A 27059-nucleotide genomic window follows, 5' to 3' on the forward strand; every position below is an offset into this window, starting at 1 on the left:
ATTGTGGATGATTTTGTTGTTTGATAAATAAAACACATTATTTTTTTTCTTTTTTATGTATAACTTATATTTACATTATTTTTCTTAATGATTTTCCTTCCTTCATTGATTTTTTCACCTATTTTTTTTTAAACTATTTAATTGTTCTCTTTTTAATCCTTTTTTTGCGCTTATTATTTTTTTTTTTTCAAAAAGAAAAGTGAATGGCTAGAAAAATTTGCCATTTGTTCACTGATATTTTTTTTTATGTTGAATGTTTTTTTTTTGTGTGTGATGAATAATTAAGCAAGGATCTTTTTTTCTGCTTTCATTTTTTCTATTCTCTCAATTTGTACATGATTTCCTGCCTTCGAGACTCCTTGTCAATTTTTTTGGGGGGCTTTAGTTTGGGGTTATTTTAGGCATGGTGATTGAATATTTTCTGTGGAAATATATAATTGGTGAAATGCAAATGAATTTTACAAGGTAAACAGAATTTTGCAATGGTTAGAGGGAGAACTAATCAGAAAATATGATTTTGGGAGGACGTGAAAGCAAACGGAACAAGATGTTTGGCACAAGAGTCACATTCATGATGATTTGCCAAAGATTCTCAATTATCTGTGTCATGCAGATGGAATTAATTTACAAAAAAAACAGAAACGACTCATTAGACTTATCATAAATTAGTCAAAAAGTGATATATTGTGATCATTAAGCACCTTCCAAAATTAATTTCTTGGAATTTTTTGTGTCAGTTTTTTTTGGGTTTTGGGGTTAGGAAGATCAGACGTAGAGACCATTCCCAAGATTCCCCATGTATTCCTTCCATCGTTGATTGTCTATTGAGTTGAATTGAGAGCAGATTTCGCCTTTGTTGAGATCTCCACATCCACAAGAGATGGATATTCTCGTGATGACTATCTGCATCTCGTATTTTGGTCTTGGAGGTGTGAGAGTCTCGAGAGTCGGGATGCGCTCTTGTAGACACTGCAGAAGCACTTCCTTATCTTTCATGTCTGAAACAAACAGCCATTATGGTGCTATTCCAATAGAAAAATGAGCATGTTTTTTTTAGTACATTACTGTTCTCAAGTACTAAAAAGACTATGACTGTTCCCACATGTTATTTCGATTAATGTCAGATGGCATTGTGATCGGGAGTGAAAACTTGCTCGGCGGGAATATTCGAATTCGGATTTCGGTTGGGAAATCGACAAGATTAATTTAATGTTTTCACTTTCATAGTATTTTCTACATTTTCTTTATCATGATAGACAAGATGTAAAGTTATTGTCTCTACACAAATACTTCATATTTTCCCCAGTCCTCGTCGTGTTTCAAAATCACGAAATAGTCATGACAGGAACCGACACAAAAGAAGAGTTCATCCGAAATCCGAATACGAATATTCCTTCCGAGCAAGTTTTCACCCGATCACAATGCCATCTGACATTCAGTCAGTGTGGTGTGGAGTAACCTATCATGTCAGTTTGGTGGCGTGATGCAGTTAGATGGCCGGGAGTTGACAACTATAGCCTCAACCGCGAGTTTTCCCAGGTTTTCCATGAGTTTTCCCGTGAATTCTCAGTGGTGAAAAGTCGTCGAGCAGCATTAATATTCTCTACTCATTATTTTCCTTGTAATGACGTATAGAAACAGACATGGTCTTTTTTAGTACTTGAGAACAGTAATGTGCTAAAAAAAAACATGGTCACTTTTTCATTGGAATAGCACCATTAACCATTAAAGAAAGTTTTGAGATACTGCATTTTTATACAGTTAGAAAATAAAACTGATGACATTCTCTATACACAGAAAAAAAAATATTTTGTAAAAATGTTCGAAAATGTTTGTGAATTCCTATGGGGGAGTTACGAAATGCTCGTGAATCGTATAACCCACAAACAAGTTCGTAAAAGTTTGTACGTTTTTTCCAAACACTATTCGTAACATGATCACTTGACGAACATTTTTAGTAAAAAATGTTCGTAAAATATTGCCATTTGTTCGTAAATGTTTGTTTTCTTGTCGAATATTTACGAACTAATGACAAAAATTTACGAACATTTACGAACAAATGTTTGTAAAAGTACAAAATATGTTCGTCAAATGATCATGTTACGAACAATGTTTGTAAAAAAAAGTACAAACTTTTACGAACTTGTTTGTAGGTTATACGATTCACGAGCATTTCGTAACTCCCCCATAGGAATTCACAAACATTTACCAACATTTTTACAAAATATTTTTTTTTCTGTGTAGGCAACAATTCAAGGTGTTTGCAACTCGTAATGTATCGAAATTCCATTCACGCCGAGTTGCAGGCATTACTCTAAAGAATCTCACCTACCATAAGCTTATCTGAGTTTATCACTGGTCATTTTCTATTTTAAACAGTCTGAGTGGGGAAGGCCAACAAAAGAAAAAAAGTTCAGTGGAATCGGATAATAAGCATTATAGAGATAGAGTCCGGTCTATTTCGGTATAGTAAGGGTCGAGATAAAGAAGGCTGGAGTAGAGACAGATGGGACCTATCGTTAGAAAGGTCTCAGTTTCAGATACAATATACTAAAATTTCATGAAAATCGCTTCAATAACACCGAAGATATGATCCGATTAAAGGCTGACGGTCGGTGGGTTGAAAACCCGAAAGCCAAAATTCCGAATACACCAAAATCCCAAAACCAGAATATCGCAATTCAAAATCTTCAAAAACAAAATCCTGAAAGGACCAAAGACCCCAAAGCCAAAATTCTGACAGGACCAAAATCCCCAAAATCCAAAATATCGAAAACCAAAATCCCGAAATTCAAAATCTAAAGTCAAAATCCTGAATGGGCCAAAATCCTAAAAATCCAAATTCTCGAAAATTCAAAGTCCTGAAAGCCAAAATCCCGAATATGTCGAAGTTCTGAAAACCAAAAATCCCGAATGGACCAAAATCATAAAAACCCAAAATACCGAAAACGAAAATCCCGAAAGCCAAAATACTGAATGGGTCAAAATGTCAAACATCCAAAATCCAGAAACCCAAAATCACGAAATCCAAAATCTCGAAAGCCAATGTTCCGAATAGGTTGAAATGAAAATTTCGGAAGGCAAAATCCTGAATGGACAAAAATCTAAAATCCCGAAATCCAAAATCTCGAAAGCTGAAATCCCGAATGATCATAATTCTGAGAAGGGCGAAATTATAAAGAGGATAATGTGTAGAATAATTTCCGGAAACACATAAAATGTCCCCTTGCCTTCAACAAGCCCGGTGCAATTTTAGGAGAGTAGCTATGACACTTAAAATTTCTGAATTTTGGTTTTCGTGATTTTAATATTCTGGATTTTGCCTTTTTTGTGATTGCGACTAATTTGGGGTTTAGGATCAATTGGGATCTTAGTCTTTTCGGGATTTTGACTCATTCGAGATTTTAGTTTTTAGTTTTAGATTTTAGTGATAAAAACAGCAATCTTAAAAAAAGGGACAGATAATCCTAACCGGCTTATTGTATGTGAGATTCTTAACGTCAGCTAACTCGGAATGCATGCAAATTCGATTTAGAGCTGAAGTTGGGGGCGCAATTCAGTTATGGACAGATTCAGATTTGGATGGACGGGCAGAAAAGTGATATATGGGAGAAATATAGACCAGAATGTTCTCTATAATTTTGCCGTAGAACTAGATCTCATTGATTAATCAGAAGCCGAAATAATCGAGGATGTTTGTTTGTGAACTCGTTTTTCGACCAGAGCGCCTCAAGTGTTCATTTGATGAACTTCAACTATATCAAAGAATTGTTGTATTTTGTGAGACTTTTCATTTCAAACCCTATTTTAAGTGACTTGGTCGAGTAGAAGCAGTCAAATTGGCATCTTTGTTGTTTTCTAAGCGTTATTATGGGAAGAATCAATTTTTTCACACTTAAACAACGAAATCGGACAGATTGCATTGTCTGATCGAGAAATAATGATGTAAATGATTTCAAATTTCCCCATCTTATCCTAGTACGGGAGGGTGAATTTAGAAATTCCTGCGTAACGTCAAAATTTATATGAATCTTTCGATTTTTAATTTAAATTACCCTTTTTCCTTCAAAAGATCTTTCATCTTTAATTTCCTATGTCACTTTCATTATTTTAATTATTGTCACTTAAAATCAGGGATGATTAAGAGAAGCAATATATAAAATTTTGGGCATTAATAGATTACTTCTTCTCAAGATTAAAAGGATCACATTAAAAATTTATAGAGAAAGAAAAAGTTTTAAGAAGATAGACACGGATGTAAATTCCGTAAAAAACTTTAGAAAAAAAAGATCAAAGAAAAATTATGGGATTTATTAAAGCTTTTTCAGTTGGAAAATTGAAACTTGACACTGTGTAAAGTGAATAGCACTTAAGAGAACTTTGGACGACTTCTCGCAAATACTTATTAAATTATTTACACTTGTGAAACAATGTTCAAGATTGCTGAGGGAATGTGATACTCGTGTTCTAAAGCTATTGTTGTGCTACATCAAGGGGAATTTTCCAGTGAAATACTGTTAGATTTTTTTTTCTGAAATTCTATAAAGAAGATATGCAACCATTTATTTTAGAAAATGCGATAAAATATGAAATATTCAAATATTTTTTATAGAAATTTCATGTTATCATTTTGAGTCTATTAACGTTCACCAGGAAAATTCACTGATGGTACTATAAACAATACTGAAAACCGCAAATAGATATTTCTTTCCGTTCTCTCTCCAGAAGGAAGAGTATCAAGAAGAAACGGACATAAATCAATTAAAGGTTCCCCTTAATGGTATCACAATTGAGAACGATTCACAAAATATTCATGGACTTAATTTTGAACAACTTTTAAGAGCTATCGAAATTGAAGGGTTTACTGTGTTAAAACTTGTCAATTCTTCCTGAGGCAACTATAGAGAAAAACCTGTCACTTTCGTACGAAGATCGAATTGAGAAGTTCTCGTCAAAATGAAGCATTTTGAAGTAAATCATTTTGACGAGGCGGGAATTCCGGAATTCGTCGGGACGGTACAACTCACTCAGGGAAAGCTCATCAACTTTTTCCAGAGCTTTCGGCTCGGTCTCCAAGCCTTGATCAGTGGCTGGAGCAGAAAGAAAAGAGCCACTCTTTATTCATCATTCAATTTTCTATTTGCTCCTGTCACTGATGAAAGCTTGGAGACCGAGCCGAAAGCTCTGGAAACAGTTGATGAGTTTTCCCTGAGTAAGTTGTATCTTCCCGACGAATTCCGAAATTCTCGCCTCGTTAACTATATTACGTCGGTTTGTGTTTTACAATAAATCATTTTGCTATCACGTCGGTTGCATCGATCGTTGTCGTATCTGCTATTGTTTCACTGAGAGAAATCCGAAAAAGTTAAAATAACATTCCGGAAATGTTTATTTTACCTTGCAATATTGATTCGAAATCGATGTAAATTGTAAATATTATGCTTTTTAGGTGTATTAGGGGTTAAAGTTACCCTTTTTCATGTTAATTTTACCTTTAAAAAGGTGTAGTATTAACATTAAAAAATATTGATATATTTTTACACCTAAAAAGTGTTAAAGTTATGAGGAAAACAAGTTAATCGCATCCCCGTTTTTTTCTCAGTGTTTGTATGTACACTTGATGCAAGCTACAATACAGCTGTTGCCTCTCTTACGTAAAACGCTGACACAAAAGAAATGCAGATACGACAAAGGTCTATGTAATCGACGATAACTCTCACAATGCATTGATTTTTGTGTACTCAAATTGCGACTTACCTCCAAAAACTTTCACTTTGTCCTCTATGCAAGCCAAATCCTCCGGCAAAAAGAGTGGTGGATAGGCTTCTGATTCCCTGACGTTCAAGACAAAAGCAAAATCAATTGCTGTAGGTGTACTTTTGTCCAGTGACGGCAAAAGAACTCCCGTTGATGCCACATTAGGAATAAAATTCTGCTCTAGATCCTTGTTGGTTTCCCTTCGTGTTTTAACCTGTCGATAGGGATAATCGTATGTTCCACCTTCCTTTATAGCTTCTGAAGCTTCTTTTTCCATCTCCAAGTCCCAAAGTGTTTCAGGATGTCCTTTTACAAAGATTGGCTTCAGAGCAGCATCTGTTAGGACTTTCTTTACTGTCTGAGCTTCATCTCCGAGAGTGTCATTGACTTCTTCGGAACTCAGGATACTCTCGAGGTCCATAATGTCCTCATCCTTACTCCGGACGTCGCGATTGGTTGGCAGTTGACTGCGAAGGGGGTAACGCTTCAAGAGTTCGTCGTTGTAGAAGATATCGTAATCATCTGAATTTTTAATTTCAGCTGGGATTATAACTGGTTCTTTGGGAGGAGTTGGAGGTTGGGCAGGATACTGTCTAGGTTCTTGATTGTATGGTAGATAAATGTAGGGCTCTCGATTGGAAAAGTCCTCGGGCGGAGCTTGATGTCGGTTGGACTAGAAGTTAAAATTGAAGTTTAGTATTAGTCTCTAAACAACTATAATATAAATCGGTACGGTATTATCTGAGTTCATACATTTGATTAACCAATTCCCTTCCGGTTTTGAAAGCTGGCTTATCTGAACAAAACCAGAAAACCGTTATAAGCAAGGGGGAGATATAAGTTGAAAAATCGTGTACACCACTTCTAGTACTTCTTAAATTTGTATGAAAAAAGTCAAAGACTTCCTCACTTCCGGAAGTGCTATAGGTGATTTCCAGCACTTCTGCACTTCCAGGCACTTCCGGCTTTTGAATTTAAAAGAAGCGAATAAAATCTAATGTGAATTTTCTTCAACAGCTAGATTATTATTGACTTTATTCAATATCGCAATTGCATTTTAATTTAACTGAAAATAGAATCTCAATTTAAATAATTTCTCTCGGATGGTTGATCCGAGTTGGATCGTGTGGAATCGCGAGATGTTGTGCAGGAGGCCTTGTCTATTAAAAGGACGTAAGTGGCCATTTAAGATAAGAAGTGATGGACTTGGACTTGGAATAGGACAGTATGTCCTCTATACAAAATCTCTCTGTATTTAGATCATGTTCTTCCTTTTAGAATGATTAAAAGGTGTCTTAGTAAATTTCGAAATAGGGATTTACCCGATTTACCCTTCGAAAGATCAACGCCATTTTAAACGGCCTCTAACATTGATAACGATATTGTGAGTATCCTAATGGAAGAAAATTTATGCATAATATTTGAAAATATTGTTAAGATGTTGGAAAACAATAATTCGACTGTATTTCGTCATTTTCAAAATATTGGATACGTTTCCAAGATCGGTATGAGTTCCATATTTTTCTTAACTGAAATGCTTAAGGTGAACCGAACGAATGTGGCCATTTTTCTCCTCATTTTTTACGACAAATAGTCTTGTTTTGGATCGATTGGAAACAGCTTATGGAAAATTGATCTAATAAAATAGCATACAGTCGAGGAGGTCCTGAAAAAAAAAACGGTCAAGTCTATTGGATAAACTGATCTTCATCTCACGATGGTGATGTTGCAAATTTAATGAGGTTTTAGGGAAATTGTTTAATTTAGGCTACCTAAACTCGATGAAATAATCATAGAAGACAAGAACTGTAAACTTCACAAAAGCTATCAAAAACCACCTTTCGAACTATTAAAAAAAACGGATCTTTTCCTTAAAAAAAATGGAATTGATATATCTTTGGAGGACAAGTGTTAAGTTAGGATCAATTGAGACTATACTCTTGATTATATTAATTATATTTTTGAAAAAAAAATAACTATTGAAATTTGCCTTGGGTGCCCTACGAACTTATGTCATCAACCAATAATTATTTCTGATAGTTTCCAGTACCTAAACCAGATATGCCATCCGAAAGAATCGACCACTACTACACTATTCCAATTGAAAATGTAATTTGAAATTTAAATATTTGTAATGCATGGTTTTGCACCTTCGTAATGTTGCAGCTTCGTAAAAGTTGATTTTTTTCCAAGTTACTAAATGAATTTCATCCATGGACATATAATCTAAAAACTAGACCTACATCTCACATTTCCTGAGAAACTTGGAAGCCTAGGCCTTTTTTCCTGGGTCTAAAAGGCAAAAATAAAAATTGGGCCTAAAATCGTTTGCATACTGCAAGTGTCTGTTCGAAAAAGCAACTATTCCAAGTTATAGAGGGTGTATTAGGGTTAATATTTACCGTGAAAATCTTTTGCTTGAAGGGGGCCGTTTTTGTGGCTGGAGGAAAATTCATAAAAATTACCACCTTTGCAGCTCAGGAAAATTCAATTTTGCAGCTTCGTAAAAACATCTGTCAAAATTACTGACCACCGAATTTGAGAATTCCTCACTGTTTTGGGTCACACTGTGCACGCCGCTCGGGATATTTGACTCATAAGAGATTTCACTGAATAAATTCACAAGAAAATTGGGATATTAAACAATTTTCACTAAATCTCGAAGCAAAACACGCACTTCCCCATCAAAATGAGACTTCATCAGATGTTTTTATTTCACTTCTGTCAAATTAAACATTAAACCTGAATCTGCTTATGGTAGTTGTGATTCTTCCATTGCCCATGCGGTGCGTTTTGAAAATTTTTCATCCAATTTGCTTTGTTTTCAAGCGTAATTTTTCACATTTTACTTTAAATTAATCACTGGTAATTCTAAGAATCACTAATGTTCAAAAAATGTTCTGTAAGACAGATTCGAGACGTTAGAGAAAAAAACAAGATTACAATAGGTGTGACTACTACTTTCTGATTTGTGCAGTGATGAAACTAGACTGCTTATGGTAGATGTGATTCTTTAATTGCCACTTCGATGTATTTTGAATATTTCTCATTCAATTTTCCTTGTTTTAAATTGGAACTTGCCACATTTCACTTTAAATAGGTGGCTGGCCATTTTTGAAAACAGTTACGTCCGAAATATGTTCTGTAAGACCCATTGGAGGTGTTAGAGAAAATCCGAGAATTACAATAGGTGTGATTATGAGAGAATCATACCTAACCAAGCTCTTAACTGACTGTCAGAATACAGTCCGAGTGCCAAAAACATGTGTTAGAAAAATAGCTTAAAATTGATTTTTAATGCGTGATACCTCCTAAAAATGGTGAAAACAAGTAGATGAAAGTTCCATCTAAGTAGTGATGCCCAAATTTTTGTGTCCGGTGTAATGTTTTCGGGAAAATGAAGCCTACAGAGGTGGGAAAAAGTGGTACGAAACTGAGTTAACCAGGGCACCTTCGTAAAAAATGCCGCTACGTTTTCATTTTCCTGTAGAGGAAAATCCAAGAACTTCCAGGAATTTTGTGAAGCAGAATTATGAACCCAATGAGTAAGAGATTTTTTTGATATAGTAATATAATTGATTCGGTGTGTGTGGCATTCAGTAAAAAATCTTAAATCTTGGACTCCTATTTTAATACGAACCTTCAAAACCTTCCCCTAAATCATTTCATTTTTGGGACTTCCACTTCCACAGTACTTCTACCTCAGTGTACACCACTTCCAAGCTAATATCTCCCCCTTGGTTATAAGTAAAACTTAGTTAAAAATTAGTTTTCTACAAAAACGAATCCTCCAGAGATTTTAAATAAATCAATTTTAAAGTTGGACATACTTTTAAGGAAATGTAGTCTTTTACAAGACCTTTCACTTAAGTCCTAGATGAGCAAAATCTAACGGTTAGAATCGGAGCTAATGGTCATTTAGGATTTGTTATTGATCCTCCATTATTTCGGAATTCGTAAAAAACCAAAATGTCGGAAAACATTTAAGGATGTAATGTTTCTATTTACCTGCATTCGGACGTATTCTCTGAAATTTCCGAGTTTCTTCTCCCCTTCATCCACTCTCTTCTGCTCAACTGTATTCGGAGGTGTTGTCCAGTCTGTGCTGGATTTTTCTCTGCTGAGAAATTTCCTCATGTACATTTTGGGATGCTTGAGGGGTGCAATAACTCGATGGGCTGTTTGTGTTTTCGTGTGATTTATGGGCTTTAATTGCAAATTGAGGTCATCCGATGAGAGAATTATGGCACCAGGTGGTTCGACATTCCTCCCAATAGCGTACAATTTAACAACTGTGGGAGCATTGTACCTCAATCGACAGGTATCAGCTCGGGTTTGTTCTACTGTTTCACTGTCTGCAATAAATTGATAACCATCCCCAGCATTGACTACTCCTCGGCAGTGGGTCTGCCAGTGCAGGAAGAAGTCCCCACCGAAAGTTTGGGAGATCGAGAGACCTCCCAGAGGACTATTTGAACCTCCAGAGTCCAGAATGGCATTGTCCAGGAGCGTTGTACCATTCTGTCCACTCAGGATCATCGTCTGGGAGTAGTAGTAGACAGGGAATCCTGGCCCAGTGTTCACCTTAACCATGAAGTCTGTGATATTGTCGTGGTCAAAGTGTCCTGGGATAATGGAATGGATGCTTTCAGATGTGGGAAAGGCATAGTTCCAGAGTTGTCGGAAGGTATGCCCGTCGAAGGCGTGAACTGTTGAATTGAAAGATGTCACAATGATATCCTCAACTCCATCTCCGGTAATGTCAGTGAGAATTGCCGGAACCATAAATCCTGATGCTACATTGCGATACAGCGTCGTAAAGTCCTTCTGAAAAAGCCAGACAAAATTGACTCTCTCAACACAGCTCTCCTAATTTATTAAGTCTCCAAGAATAATTATACATAAACTCTTGGGGATCACACAAATCTTCCACTCACAGAAAACCAACATAATGGGCAAAAGTTTGCGTGGCAGGGAGGAAGAGAAAAAAAATCCTGCCAGGCATTTACCAAATATACACTCATCCTCAGTTTAATGTGGGGGAAAAGTTTGTGCGGGAAAGCTCACGTGCAGCAAAGTGTGATGATAAATTAGCTTTTGTGGAAACATGGCAATATAATTAAATCAAATTTTGAATTTGGCTTTTAATTGCCACAGGAACTTTGTCAAAAGTACGCAATTATTTTGAATTAGTGTTGATTCTTGGCAATTATTGAATTAATTTGTTGTTGTGCGGAAATCAATGATTTTTTTTTATCAGGAATTGCAATTCTTTAATTCTCTATTGTTGGGAGCTTTTGAGTTGATGCAAATATTGGAAAAAAATGGACATAAGCTCAGATAAGCTTATGGTAGCTGAGATTCATTACAGGCAACTTCGGAGTACTTGTAACTTGGGGTGCCTGCACCTCTGTACGCTTGAAAATTCGACTGTAAGTTGAATTTTGTGGGTAATGGTTCGGGCACACCTTTTAGATCAAGAAAATTTCATGAAGTACAATTTCGTATCCTTTTCTTTCTCACATGTTTTGCATATGTCTATCTCATTCTCTCGCATTCTTCTTCTTCTCTTAAACATCACTTCAAATTCAATTTAGCTCAATCGAATTTGGTATGCGAAAGAATGAGATAGCCATATGTAAAACATGTGAGAAAGAAAAGGTTCGAATTTCTACTTCATGAAATTTTCCTGACCTAAATTTTGCCTTTATATCTTCAAAATTTCGCATTGAAATAAAAAAAAAGAACTTCTAATTTTCTCAAAAATTTCTGGAACGCCCTCATGATTTAAATTGCATTTTGTCTTTATAATCTACCAAAATTTCGCGTTGAATTAAATACAAAAAAAACTTTTAAGTTCCTTACAAGACTTTCTAGGGCGCTCCTTTAGTTATTAAAATGCATTTTGTCCTTATCTATCAAAATTTCGCGTTGAAGTAAAGAAAAAGCTTCTTTAATTCCCTCAGACACTTTATAGGGCGTCCAAATGGTTCTAAATGCTCTCTTGGCGCCCATAAAGCTCTCAAAATGCATTTTTCCCTTATATTTTTGCAAGATTTCATGTTGAAGTAAAAAGGGACATTTTAAATTCCTTCAGGTGCTTTCTGGGCAGGACAATTTCTAATTTTTGGCAGTTTTTCTTGGCGCCCCTCTTGCTCCTAAAACACATTTAGTTCTTATATTCTTTCAAGATTTCGCGTTGAAATAAAAAAAAAAATATATTAAATTAAAATTGTGAAGAAAACACGCACAGCTGAAGCATAAAAAGGCTGAGATTGTGCATAAAACTCGTACATCTCAGATATTGTGCATAACATCTGAATAGCTCAAGCATAAAACGATTTATATTGTTCTGAAAACGCGCACATTTGCTAAACATAAAACGATTAAGATTAAAAAACTGTTAAAAATTTAGATTCTTTGAACTATGTAAGACTTATGCCTTGACTTATGCTCTATTTTAACCATTTCTTTCTGTTCGGCTATTGATGAGCACCATCTGTTTTAAGTCTAATCGCTGTGCATGTTTTTAGAACAATCTTAATCAAAATCCCATGCTTCAAATTTTTTTATTTTTTATTGTTGATCAACATTGAGTAGAGTTGAGATTGTAAAGAATCTCAGCTAAAAGGTGGCAATGCGTTTCAAACTTGCGAAGTTCTTGAACCCCTGCCTTAGATGTTATACCTCAAAAATTACTACCGCATCATTCACCGTTTATCGGTTCTCAACCGTTTTGAACCGATTTATAAATCACTCAACAGATACCCCCAAAATACTTAAGAAGTAATATAATTAAATTTTGGATAAAAAGGGGTGGAAAAGCATTCCAAACTTTGCAAAATGCTCGAACTTGTGACTTAGATATTATACATCACAAGCATTTTTGCACGAAGTACCATTTATCGGTTCGCAACCGATTTTAACATATTCACAAATTACTCAAAAGATCGCCCAAAATTTGTTTTCCGGATTTGTTTTCGACAAGTCTACTTGCCATTGACGTGACTCGTTTTTGGGCAAGACGTGCTTAATTTTTAGACCTCGACACGATCAAGTAGTTTACCTATCTATCTTATCAATCTTATCTATCTTATCTGTCTAAGCAGTAAAAAGATATAGATTTTTTGACCTTGTATTTACGGGAATACTCTTAACCCTTTAACGACAAGACAGTTTTCGCTGACCGAAAATCAGCAATAAAAATGAAACCGATAAACAAAATCACTAATAGGTCTTACATCTAGCTTTAGAAAAACCAACAAATTCTAATTTGGTGTATTTTTTGTCTCTATAAACGATAGGAACAAAAATAGCCCAAAAATTAAAATAATTTTTCTGACAATACCAATGAATGATAAATTTCGCTCTAATGAAAAATATTATATTTGAGTATTGTAGTTTCTTTTATCAAAACGGTTTCGCTTAAAAAAATTGGAAGTATAAAAAATAATTAAAATCAATTTTCAATAAGAGAATTTAAAAATTCGTCATTTTTTAACTTAAAAATTTATTATATAACAAATAAATGGAGACTTGCGAAAAATATCCTAGATTCCTCTAAACTTCTACTTTGTAATTACGTACAAACATAAGAAAAAAAATAAATGACCGATCATCTAATAAAAAAAATAAATTTAGGTAGTCAGGAAAAATTATGTTCTTTATGGGACACCGGTGTTCCAATCGTCCTTAAAGAGTTAAGTGTCTGCCTCTCGAAATTATATCATTGTAAGCATTTGAGTACGGTCAGTTAAATACAATTGATTTTTATAAAATTGTTTTAAAAATATCTTGTAAATCAAATCAATATATATGGCCTAACCCTGATCTTTTAACAAGATTTTTAGAAAATTTGTTTGAAAATGAACAGCCTTTACGGGCTTCAGACCTAAGGTTTAGCCTTATGGTTTAACTGCTCTAATTTCTTATCAAATCACAATTTTTTTTTGGAAAGATTTAATTTAGAATTGTATTATTAAGGATAATTAACCTATTAGGCTTTCAAGAAGCAATAAAATTGCTCGCTATATAGGATTTGGAACTGGGCTAAACCTCTAGTCTGAAGCCCGTATTTGGCAAACTGTTCAGACCAGAGTATTAATAAAGGATCGTTCTTGCTTTAATGATTGATAGCACGAAACATTAAATTTCTTCAAGATAATTAACTGCAAATTAGAATAGAATTTGTGGGTATATTGCAAATTTCTAAAATTCCATCTTCCACTAGTATATGAGTATGAAAATTCCCTAAGTTTGCATATACGGAATCCCAATTTAAAGTGCTCTAAGATGACGTTATTCAAGTTCAAACTAATGACTGTCTTACTGTGATATGAACAACTTTCAATAATTTTCCCTCTGGAATAACATCGTTAGCTTAATAACATACAAAAGTTTATCATTATTTAATATAGCATATCTCTCGTCTTGGGAAATTTCTCAAATGCTTTTGTCTCGAGGCTTCCAATGCAATTTGTCATAATGTCTAACTTAGTGATGTGTGAGAATCAATAGAATGGAATTTTGGGTATATATGGGGATGTGGGTGGAAATGCTCACCTCACTCTTGTACTGCATAAGACTTATGAGACGAATGACGTAGATGCCTCCAGGAGTACTCTGTGCACCTGTTATGACCAATAGCCATTCAGTTCCATCAGCGTCAGTGATAATTTGCAGTGGGACAAAAACCTCTTCACGAAAGGGAGTGGGAATACTCCTTAGCATTCTACCACTTCCCCCAGAGATTACGCAAATGTGGCCAAAGCGAAAGGCAGAATTTTCTTGTACATGAACTGCCACAACGTCCGAAATGTCGTCTCCATCGAGATCCCTGACAACGTTAACGGTATATATGTCAGTGTTCCATTCTGGGGAGTCTGTTGTTTGGCTCCCGGGGATGGGAACTTTGTCCTCGAGGCGCCAAATTAATTTTCCCGTGTCCCCATTTATGGCTATCATTAGACCACCCTTTCCCGCCACCACACAATCTTCCCGGTGGTCACCGTTGAGGTCGACGGGACAGCTCAAGGAGAAGACATTGAAGGCTGTAAAGTGCTGCCAGATTATCTCTCCGTTTGTCCCGTTCAAGGCCATTACCCCACCTTCGCAAAGGCCCGTCTTTCCGGTGTGAGGATTGAAGCAGCGAGCTGTTGTAGTTGCTACGCCTTCGTAAGGATCCTCTTCGATGGTGTATCCTATTATGATATCAGGCACACCTAAAAAGTCAGAAGAATATCCAGTGATTAAAATATTGTTTTGAGTTAAACGTAAATAAAGTTCCAATTATTTAAACAATTTAACTTTAGAAAATATTGCAACCTAAAGCAGATTCAAACAAGAGCGGTGCTTTATCATTGAAGTCTCCTAGTTATTACAATGACAAAATTCAAGGGAATTATGCAAGTTTTATTCTCTACTTGTATCTCGATTTCTATAAAAAAAACAATTTAGATACAAAGGGTAAAGAAATGGCTCTAAAAGTGTGAACCGTGTGAGGAGATCGGCAGATCAGTGCCGATCTGGAGCCAAATATCGGCAGATCGACATTATTTATTGCAAAAGTATCACATCATATATTGTTATCGGTTCACAAACGATTTATTGAACAGACTGAATCAATTAAAAGATCGCCCAAAATAGGAATAATACAATTGATTTTCTTATAAAAATAACTTATTGGTTATGAATCGGTTTATTACCGGTTTTAACCGATTGAAACGGCTTCAATCTTGTAAGAAATTCTAAGACCTTTCCAAAGTGTCAAATATGACCAAACATTTTACATTTGACCTTGAAAATTCGTTATTACGAATGAATCAACGATATTTCCTTGGATCTGCGTCGTCAGTTGGATCAGCAATTGTCGTAACTTCCTCATCGCCTCATTAGCACTTCTAACAACATGGAAATACACGCTTTATACAAGAACTGCTGTTGAGGTGACGAGCATGTTACGAGAATTGCTGATCCAACTGACGTCGTATCGGGAGCATCGGGAGGGTCCTCTGAAGATCCATGTCACTATATGTAACCGTTTGGGCTCTAGACGTGGTAACGACTGTACACCACAGACACACAAACACACAGACGTACATACGGACAGCGCGGCGTCAAAAAACAAACTCAAAACTTCAAATTTCCAAAATTCTACGAAAATGACTCCTTAAAAGGTAAGGAGTCGAAATATAACACAAAATCGAGGGATTATACTGCTATCTCTCTGAAGTAAGAGCAGTAAAACGGGTTCGCCGCGTATGTTAAAAAATCAACAAAAATCTTATCCAGTGCAAGTACTGAAACCTCATTTGGACCACTTTCAGTACTTTAAAACCGATTTTATGTATCGTGTTGTAACAATGGACAAGTATTAGATCCAGTACTATGATCTTAAATTGTTACAAAAATTATTTCAGTCCACCGAAGCTGGATATTCTCTTCCAAAGCAAGCAGAGCTTGAAATATCCATTAAAATGGTTTTGGCCTCAATTTGCAGGATGCTCGTTAATTGATTATCTTGAAAGAAGTAAAATAATTAGCTTTAAATTAAATAAGAACTTTTGAGTCAATTGAACCCAAAAAATTCTTGAGGAAAAATCTGAAATTCAACAACTCGATGTACGAATTCCTTGATCATCCAGTCTATTCGGTAGATTTGATCTCCAGGGACTTCTTTCTATACCATAAACGTAAAGAAATACCACCGTGACTAAAGTGGTCTTCAGACTAGAGGTTTTTCCCAGTTCCCGAATAAGGTCTCAAAATCCTAAGTAGCGATCAATTTTATTGCTGTTTGAGAACTTTTATGCCATTTATCTTTAATAATCCAATCCTAAGTTAAATTTTTCCAAAAAAAAGTAATTGATAAGAAATTAGAACAGTTGAGCCATATGGCTAAGTTAGGTCTGAAGCCCGTATAACGATATCGATTAAATCCATTAAATCGATTAAAGAAGGAATAACATCCGTAGAAAGCATATTATATTTTGCAGAACTTCCAGGAACACAATTCCGCAAATGGTTTTAGGTTTAGAATTCTTGGAGAGTCATTGGGTCAAGTGCGTTGAAGTTATACTATATTTTTTGATAGAAAAAATAGTTTTAGAATTATGATTTTTTTTTATTTCATGCTTCTTACGCGAACTTTTCGGATAACCTGTATTATGTGTTAAATATTCGACGAAAGAAGAATTTATTTTTTAAAATTAATCAGTCTGCAGAAGGCTAATATCCAAATCCTAATTCAAATAAAATTTAAAAAAACGTTTTCATTCAAGATTTTATGAATTTGACAAATTTTTATCACATTAAAAAATTGCTTTCATTTCGATTAAGGATCGATTTTTAAAATATTAATAAATTTTTTTGGCTTCGAATTTAAGACTAGCCAATAAAATTCATTGCCATGGATAGACCAAATTTACTGAAGCAATAGGGGAAAAATATGAGGTGTGTTCGAAGCTAGAGTGTCCGCGAAGCCTGAATGCTTTCCCCTAATCTATTACACAAAAAGTACACTTTATTCAGTAACTGGCTTTTGGCAACACTTGGCATTATTTTCTTTTCTATCAATATTTAATTTATTTTTGGTAATTTCCGACGATAAATTCAATAAATATGTATGGAAACCGGTGAGCGTCGGGTATGAAGAAGCAGAGAAAAATTGAAATTCTCCCCAAAGCTTTCGGCTCGAACTCGAAGCCTTCCTCAGTGACTGGGACGGGAAAGAGCACTCTTTATTCATCAAATAATTTTACAATAATTTAATTAACTTATTCAAATTTTAGTCTTTTTTTTGCGTTGTCAAAGGGTCTTTTAGAAACCGAAACCTTTGAGAAGAATTTGAATTTTTCTGTGCTTCTTCTTACCCGACGCACGCTCACCGGTTTGCATACATATTTAATTTATTAGTCGAGAGAGCCCAGATAATATTGACGGAAAGGGAAAGTAGAGAATTTTTCTTAAGGAGCCAATGAAACGTCTCAAAAATTTACTTCATGTTTTTTTTTTATTAATGTTCTTCAGTGTGTAAAGTTTTGTGAACAGTTGTTCAGACGGATGAACATTTTGGCCAAGAACTAAAGTGCATATAGTGTTTAGAGGTGAAGAGAGCGTTGGTGAGTGTAAAGACAATTTCAAGATAAATTTACATTTTATTAGTGAAAAACTCAAATCTGGGATTTCCTTTTATTTGAGTACCGCGGAAACTTCCTTTTTTGATATCCAACCAGTGAATGTCGCTATAAAAAAGTTTTCTTCCACTGAAGAAGAGGATGTTATTCTTGAATTTTTGGTGGATTTTATTCAATTAAACATCTAACGAGTCGTTAATTAAACAAGACGTGAAGTGATTTAGTGTTTATAAATGTAGCACAGATTTGTAATCGAGCGTATAAAAATTTGAATACTACATCCTTTTCACCCTTCTCACTATTTTATTTGTAAGTAGATTTTGTAGGGCACTCCCATTAAAATAAGACACACCTCTTCAAGAATTTGTGATGTCTTTTTTTAGTATTTTTGGAAACCTCATTTGTTCATCATTCAGTCATCTCATGAAAATATATTGAATTTAAAAATGTTTTTCACTTTAAATCCCAAGATACAAAGTTTATAATACCAATTTTCAATAGGTTGTGCTATAAAGTTTATCTTATAAATAAATTATCATTAGGATTAGCTCCCTATTACGCTGTAACTGTATCCTTCAGTGGTTGATAGAAAAAATTAACCACACCAGCTTTAGTGTCTTCCAAAAAGGGCGGGAGATTGAATTTGTGGGCGGGGCTTATAAGGTTTTCGATCTGAGCGTTTCAGCCTTTTTTGAAAATAGAACGATTCCTTAAAATCAAGTAATTCATCCATTATTCAAAATTTAAAAAATTAGTATTGGCAAGTCAAGAAAACCCATATTATTTTGATAAAGAATTTCAATACCATTTTCTAAATGATCACCTCACAATTTGTACTTCCTCCTATTTTTAAATTACTTACAAAGTATCATATATACATTTTTCTTAAGTGTCAAAATTCTCAATAAAAATTCTATACACTTTTATTGCTGCAATTCACAAAAGAAAATACTCCCAATAAGCACGCAAAGTACATAAAAGTTGTCTCAAAGCGCGTTATTGATACTGATATCGCGTGAAGTATTTAATAAAAAATCTTCAGGCGCAATATCGAAAGCACGAACAGCGTCTAAGTGATTTGTTTGATTGCTATTATGCTATTGTCAGGTTGAAGGACTAAATGGCAGGGAATTGGGGTTTGTGCCTTACCATCGGCATTCACGTCTGCACTCCTCACGGGGCTCTCGCTCGTGACACGTGATATGACGCGCTTCCAGACCAAGTTCACTGACAGCTGGGAACAGGGCACGTGCTCGAGGGTGTCTCCGGGGATGGTGGTGGGTGGTGGTTGACCCACTGGACTGGGATTCTTGTGCAGCCAGCCCTTGATCTTCTGCAGTGGCATGGGGAAGAGGGTGAGCAGAAGAGCGCCTAGAAATATTAAAGCTATTCCCAGATACAATTAGTATAAGCTCACCAGGAAAGATGTATTTGGGGGTTAGTTTTATATTCCTATCTTGTTCTGAATATATTCATACTCAATCCCTTAATCTCTTATTTTCGAGCTATTTTCTTCGACTTTGCAAGAGTTTCCGGTGCAGATTTTGAGATTTTGCCATAAATCTCTCGCTATCGATTTATACTTTCTCGCTTGTTATGTTTATTCTAAATTCAGAGAAAGTTTTTTAGCATGCAACTTTTGAAAGCTTTGCATCCATGCATAAATCGCTTTCAGCAGATTATGTTTATTTTTCCAACAAATTGTTTACGAAATTTCCGCAGAAATGTGATAATGAGAGCACGATAAATATATGATTGACATTGTAGTAGATTATGATGATTATTTTTAATTACCCATATTTACTTGTTAGCTTTTAATTAGCGCTGTTTTTTCTGTTTTGATTAAGGGGCATAATATTTTGTTTTACGGAACTTTCGTGTATCATATATTTAATTAATTGATTCATGAGAAAAATGCCTAAATTGAACATGATTTGATAAAGTCCAAAATGCTCCAAAAGCCTATATTTTTTTGATAATTGGTGTCATTATTCGAATACGAAGTAATACATTTTATTTACAATGTCATATATATATTAACGTATGAGAGTGATGATTTACTACAATTTAACGAAGACACCTTGGACAATAATCTTTTGCTTATAAAAGTTTCATATTATCTGACTAATTTTATCACTTTGTAATAGAAAAAGAAATTAATTTTAAAATAATCTGAAATAAACATTTATTTAACGTGAAATAACATTTCGGAAATGTTTATTTTACGATGCAGTATTGGTCCGAAATCGGTGTAAATATTATGTTTTTTAGGTGTATTGGGGGTTAAAGTTACCCTTTTCATATTAATTTTACCTTTAAAAAGATATAAAATTAACATTAAAAAATGTTGATATATTTTCGCACCTGAAAAGTATTAAAGTTACGAGGAAAAAATGTTAATCGCACTCCTGTTTTTCTCTCAGTGTAGTTACTAGATTTTCTATGCTACATTCAATTTTAAACTAGATTTACCAGACGACCCAAGGTTTTTAGAGACAAAGAATCACGATTTTGAGTGAGTAAAATTGTAATAAAGAAATTGTAATGAAATTTCTTTAATAAAGAAGGCGCACTATCATGCCGAAAGCTTTGGCGAAAAAACATTATTGAAATTAACAAATGAAAATTTGTGAATTATGAATTGATTTTCGCTTTATTTGGAGCAAAATTAACTAAATAATGAAACTGTGGTATAAAAAATGCCTAAATATAATAATTTAGTATTGTATTTATTATGAAAACAATGACGTTTCCATTTGGAGTAGCGAAAAAATTCCATTTGGAGCAGATTTTGAATTATCTTAATTTACCCTACTGGATCTATTGCTGAACTTAATGAAATTTTTACTAACCAAAATGAATGACCATTTCGAATTGTTTATTGGCCTAATTATTTTTTTACTGGTCAGTCTGCTTAATTTCTGATCAAAAATATTTATTCTGTTTTAAAATAAATTATTCCATTATACACATCTGGGCAACCAAACAGATTTAGTTCTTTAGCAAGATTATAGAGAACCTTTTTCACTTTATAGCAAGTGTTAGTATATACAATTTATGGTAGAAAGCGATCTATCTTATTAAATCCAATATGTAATAATACATTACCAGTGAATAAAATTTTGCAATTTTGAGGAGCTCAGAGCAAAAAAACGCTATTTTAATAGGGAAATGCATAGGACTTAGAGTTTTTTTGCTCCGAGCGCCTCTTTTGTCTGATTTACTTTCGTGCAAAGTCTTCATTGTATTAAGATACATTGCATTGGGGTATTTTGGAATTGAAACTAATTTGCAATTTGGGATTCACCCACTGTTTTATATGAGCAACAGGAAACTATCACCAAGAAATACTTTAGGTTTAGAGTGTAAGGAATCAAATAGATTCAACAAAAATTAATCGAAAAAAATCAGTTACAGGGATAAGAGGGGCAGCCTTGAAGTGGGGTACCTTTGAAATCAGGCTTATTTCTCCTATTTTGAAAAGAAATTAAAACTTATCGTAATGTAATTTAACATCACAATGGGTCTATAAAGCTTAATTATATCACGGTAAGGTCCAGATCTGTTTAAACTAGGAGAAAAATGCCCAATTCCTCTCTTCTTCTTGGTTCACTGAGGGCTTAGGAGTATTGAATTTAAATATTTTGCATAAATTTCCTTTACCCAATCATTTACTGTCAGTTTATATAGGCAAAATATTTTAAAGAATAATTATACTGTAAAATTTTGCAGTAAATGATTAGGTAAAGGTTTATGCAAAGAACCTCTAACTCCTGATTCTAAACTCTAAGTGTAAGATATTTTGGACTAATGTTTTACTGCTTATTTTACTGATTTATTACTGATTACTGATTTATTATGAAGAAGGGATCAGCCTTTGTCTATTTTGGCCTTATGCCCTAGAAACATTTACGATTTAAACCGAGAGATGGCTTAACGTAATTATAATTACAATAATGATTTGATTAAATTTCCATCAGGTTTCCGCTAACTAAGGTGTTTCTCGGGTTAAGCTGAGAGACGGATTAGTGAAAACTGTTGGAAATGCAATATATTGGATGATTGCATAAGTTCATGGGACTTTTTCAAGTAGGTCGTTAAGGGGTATCCCGTAGCTCACCTCCACCATTTATGTTTACTTTTTTGCTCGTACTGGAAAGATTATAGTGTCTTACATCCCTCTAATGCTAAGTAGCCTTCAAATATAATAGTTCAATATCTCCTTTGGAGGACATTTCCAAAATGTGGAAGAAAAAGGTGCTACAGCATTGAATGTTAAGCGAATTTTGGAAAGATCCAAGTGATGAACTTCCACGGAAAAGCATTTTGGGCGTTTATTTAGGCAATGTTCTTGCTCTTAGAATGATTAAAAGATGTCTTGGCAAATTTCAAAATAGGGATTTATCCTTCGAAACATCGACTCCATTTTAAACGACTTCTAACATTCATGGCAATATTGTGAGTATCCTAGCGGAAGAAAATTTGTAGATAACAATTAAAAAGATTGTTAGGATGTTGGACAACAATAATTTCATCGTATTTCGCTATTTAGAAAAGCTTTGATACGTTTAAAAGCTCGATGCATGGGTGCCACATCTTTTCACTGAAATAAATAGAACTAGAGTTGGTAAATTTCAAGAAGTTTCATGAATTTCCGGCTAAAGTAGGTGACGACACTGCTGTGAAATTTCTGAAATTTTACCATCTGTAAAGGGAACCATATGAATTTAGGGAATGTGGCAATTTCTCTACCGATATGCTGCTATGAAGATTTTTTTCTGGATCGATTGGTGACAGGTGATGAGATATAGATCCAGTAGAACAATAATGCAGCGGAAAAGTCTTGCAAAAAAACAGCTAACCTTCTTGCAAAAGCTAATTTGCATTAATTGTAAATTTGATGGGATTTTAGGGAAATTAATCACTTTGAGCTACTCCAATGTGATGAAACAGTCATAGAAGATAAGCACAGTGCCTAATTTGTTATGCGCTTGCTTAATAAAAACGTCCGATGGCCAAAAGAAAGGGCATGATCTTCCAAAATGACAACACTAAATCGTGCGACTAATAATAACAGATGCTGCCAAAATTACAGGAGTTGCAAGAGGAAATTCTCCGGAACTTGGAATATTCTTCATATATTGACCCTTCAGAATATCATTTGTTCCAATCTCTGCAGAATAGTTTGGTGTGCAAAAATATGGATTCTGCTCAAGCTGTCAAAAATGACTTTGCGAACTTTCTTCAAGAAAAACAGCCTCTATCTTAAAAAATGGAATTGATAGGCTTATATATCTTTCGAGGGCAAGTGTTAAGATCAATGGAGACCATAACCTTGATTATACAAAGAATATGTCTAAACTAAATTGTCTGTTGAAATTTATATTTGGGAGTCCTACGAACTTATGCAATCATCCAATAATTAAAATTTTGATTATAATTACGTTAAGCTCTCTCTCGCTTTGAGTCGTAAGTGTGTCTAGGATATTACTGTGTGTGGGTTTAATCGTAATCTTCTTTTTCTCTTTGTTAAATCTGAAAGAGAGAAAGGAAATCTCAAAATTCTGATTTAAGTCCGTTTCCAAATAACCCCATTATTAGGTGAGATTCTTAACAATCTCACCTACTTTCAATTAAATCATTTATGTTACGAGTTTTGTTTTATTTTGACTAATATTTAGCTCTATATGAGCTCATATTGCAAAATCTTGTACCTCCTATAAAGAATGCAGTGTTTCCAATCTATGATTTCTGAGGCAAAATCACATAATATTTCTGCAGAATGTTGACAAAGTCCCAAATATATTTGGCAAAAGAGGATTTGACTGAAAAGCTCTCTTTGAGCATATTTGGGATTTTGTCTTGTGCGTTTTTCACTCAACAATCTCACGGTATATACTTGCGATGTATTGAAATATCATCTGGGGAATTTATAGCGGCTTTTATCTGGGGTTTTCCGGGATTTCTCTCTTCTTTCTCGCGCATTTTGAATTCTGAATTCACTTTCATGGGGAATAGTAGTTTTGATAGGGGTTATTTTTAATCTTCAAGCTTGGGAAGGGTATCTTTTTCTTTTTTTTTCTTTTTGTTTCTTTTTTGGTTCTTTGTGGTTGATGTGTATTGGGGAAAATACCTATAATAATGGTGATGGCGGCTAATCCATAGCAAAAAGGTTCACAGCACGACCAAAAGCGATGTCTCTTCTTCATGAATGCCAGGGATTTCTTGTAGCGTGCCCCATTTTTGCGTCTTGGGGCCATAAGGGGTCTCTTGAGGCCTCTTTCCTCGCACATTGAATTAGATCTACCGTCACGTATGAAGACATCATCTTCTACATCGTCACTAATTTCATCATCTAGACTATCTCGTACCACCAATTTGTCGGGCGGAACGTAACCCTTCATGATATACCCCTTACACCAGTTTTTCCACTCTTTTTTACGACACCCTTGGCAATTTCACCCAGAGATTCTTTCTCTGCAATATATTTTTGGGGTTTTCTTTCAACAAATTTTCCTCTACACTTTTTCACAACGCAATTCTCGTGGTTTTTCTCTTGAATGATTTTCCACGAATATTTTTTATATATGCACCAAAGCTGGTTCAATGCTGGACAAGCTGAGGAATTTGCTTTTTGCCACAACTTGATAAAAGTTCAGCTGATGGGAACCCGATTGGTGTTGAGGGTGCAATTTGAGGGATATTCGATGGCAAATGAGACACTTTGATGGGTTGAAAGTATCAAAAATACACACAACAACTTGTTGTTTTCACTCGTCACTTTTATTAATGTGAAAATAGTTGATGGAAACATATGTCCACTGAGGAGAAAAAGAAATTGTGTGTGGGTTTTCCTTTTGATTTATCTTGCACATGCGTCCCATGGCTCTATTGATTTTTCTTATCATGAGCTTTTCCAGTCTATTCTCTCTCTCTATTGCTCTCCTGAATTTTCCAATTTACTCCCGCTCTCCGGTTTACCTTTTCTTCCCCAGAAATTTTCATATGTTTTCCAACATTAGATGCTACATGATCAAATACCGTTAATGGTGATATAAACAACACTGTAAACACTGTGAAAAAATGTTGAGAAAATTTTACAAGTTTATGCAATTAGAATTCAAAGTAATTTAATTGTAAATCGTAAACCTCTCTTATGTTCTAGAAAGACCTACTGCTTAAGCCGAGAGACGGCTTAACGCAAGTAGAATCAAATTAATGATTAAACTTAAAATCCCATCAGTTTTTCACTAAGTCGCCTCTAGACTTAAGTCGTAAGTCTGCCTAGGGCATTTCTCGTAATATCATGAAGCTTTAGAAGTGCTAATGCATATTAGTTTAAAAAAAATGGTCATGGATATAATATTTATAATCGGTAGGAGTTATAAAGAAGCACTTCCTATACAGTACAGAGAATGAAAAACTGCCAATACTCTGGCCGATATTCGTCTGAAACCATTGTAAAAATGCCTTTATCCTTTCGAAAAAATATTATTTTGACATCGAATTACTCAAGATCAGTTGAAGGAATCTTATTGAAATTCGGTATGTGATTAGTGTACGGCTTAAGCTTTTAATTCACACATACTAACCCCTTTCCTCATCCCTTCTTCCACTAGTTCCAATACAAAATGAGGACTTTTCCCTCAATACTCCTCTCTAAAGAGAAGTAAAAATCAGAAACTTGGCATGGGATCAAGGTTTATGGAAGGCTTTTTAACCATGGATTATGCGTTTCCCCCATTACTCCTTCTAGTAGCTTCCATAGAAAATAAAGACTTTATATAACTCTTCACTGAAAAAAGGTAAAAAGCTGAAACTCTGCATGGGAACAAGGCTTAAGAAAATTTCTTAACCTACTCATATAAGTTTCTACTCCTATCCCTCCCTCTGGTAGCCTTCAAATAGAATGAAGACTTTTCATTATAATTTCTTTCTGAGAAAAGGAAAAAAAACTGAAAGGTCGCCTTGTGAACTTATCTTTCGTATCTCTCCCATCGTTTTGCAGGGTTTTTTTTCTAGACCTTTCGATTGAGCATTCATCGATTAAGTTCGGTTGATAAGTGTCTGAGATGTAAGGATTAACGTTTTGACTTTGATCCCTCATGTTTCAATATCCTACCCCGGTTATGCAGTTTAAAAGCATATGCTTTTATTTTCATTTCGATACAGTTCTCATTGTTGGACGAACGATAATCCACTTTTGCCCATTTTCCTTTTCACTTTTAACAAAAAAAAATCTTTAAATATTTCTTTTCTTTTCTTTAATAAACTTGCTTAAATTAGGACTTTTTTTTTAAAAAAATCTTGACATTTCCAACCCGACTGAATTAGACTTAATCGATCATGAGTTGGTTTAGTATCCATAATTGATATTATCTTTCTCAAATATTTTTCAATTTTTTTTTTATTTGTTCGATAGCATGTGGCCGGGCTAGAAGCTAAACGGTAAGAAATATCGACTTCAAGTCTTCGACGAACCCTCCATAAGACCGTCTTCAGACTAGAGGTTTAGCCCAGTTCCCAAGAATCTTAAAACCTTAAACAGCAACCGATTTTATTGATTTTTCAAAATGTAATAGGTCATTTGCCCTTAATAAACCAATCCTATGTTAAAATTTTCCAAAAAATCTTGACTGATAAGATATTAGAAAAGTTAAGCCATATGACTAAGCCTTAGGTCTGAAGCCCATATAAGTCAACATTATCTGGGACAGTCTCTTTTGCTTTTTCCCCACCTCCCTTTTTCCCCTCCAAAATCATGTTTTTATTTGGTTTATTTCGAAAATGGTTTCTACGATTTCTCTCATTTTCGAAAATGTTTTAAAGGGCTCCCGGTCAAAAACCCTTAAAACTAAAATCCCGGAAGCCAAAATCCCGAACACCAAAATCCTGAAAGCTAAAATCCCGAATGGGCCAAAATCCCGAAAACCAAAATTCTGAATTCTTAAAAGTGTCATAGCTACTCTAATGATTGCACCCGCACTTGCTGGAGGTGAAAATAAATTTTCTGCGTCTTCATGTGTCTCGGGAAATTATTCTACACGTTATCTTTCATTTAATTAATTTAATCCCTTTCAGGATTTTGAACATTCGGGATTTAGACTACAGGATTTTGGCTTTCGGATTTTAACTTTCGATATTTTGGTTACCTCCGATTTTAGAGGT

The 27059-nt window shown here is 34.6% G+C and overlaps 1 protein-coding gene across 1 annotated transcript; it reads right to left on the bottom strand.

The window, feature by feature from the left end:
* Positions 1-121: 121 nt before the first annotated feature.
* LOC129809659 (uncharacterized) lies at positions 122-24799 on the bottom strand. Its single transcript, XM_055859675.1, has 6 exons — positions 24025-24799; positions 19041-19277; positions 14320-14978; positions 9766-10584; positions 5758-6430; positions 122-998 (listed from the first exon to the last, which is right to left on the bottom strand). Exons 1-6 carry the CDS (start codon positions 24293-24295, stop codon positions 766-768), a joined length of 2892 nt encoding a protein of 963 aa, XP_055715650.1. The 5' UTR covers positions 24296-24799; the 3' UTR covers positions 122-765.
* Positions 24800-27059: the final 2260 nt, after the last annotated feature.

Source organism: Phlebotomus papatasi, chromosome 1, assembly GCF_024763615.1.
Source record: "Phlebotomus papatasi isolate M1 chromosome 1, Ppap_2.1, whole genome shotgun sequence".
NCBI classification, from domain to species: domain Eukaryota; kingdom Metazoa; phylum Arthropoda; class Insecta; order Diptera; family Psychodidae; genus Phlebotomus; species Phlebotomus papatasi.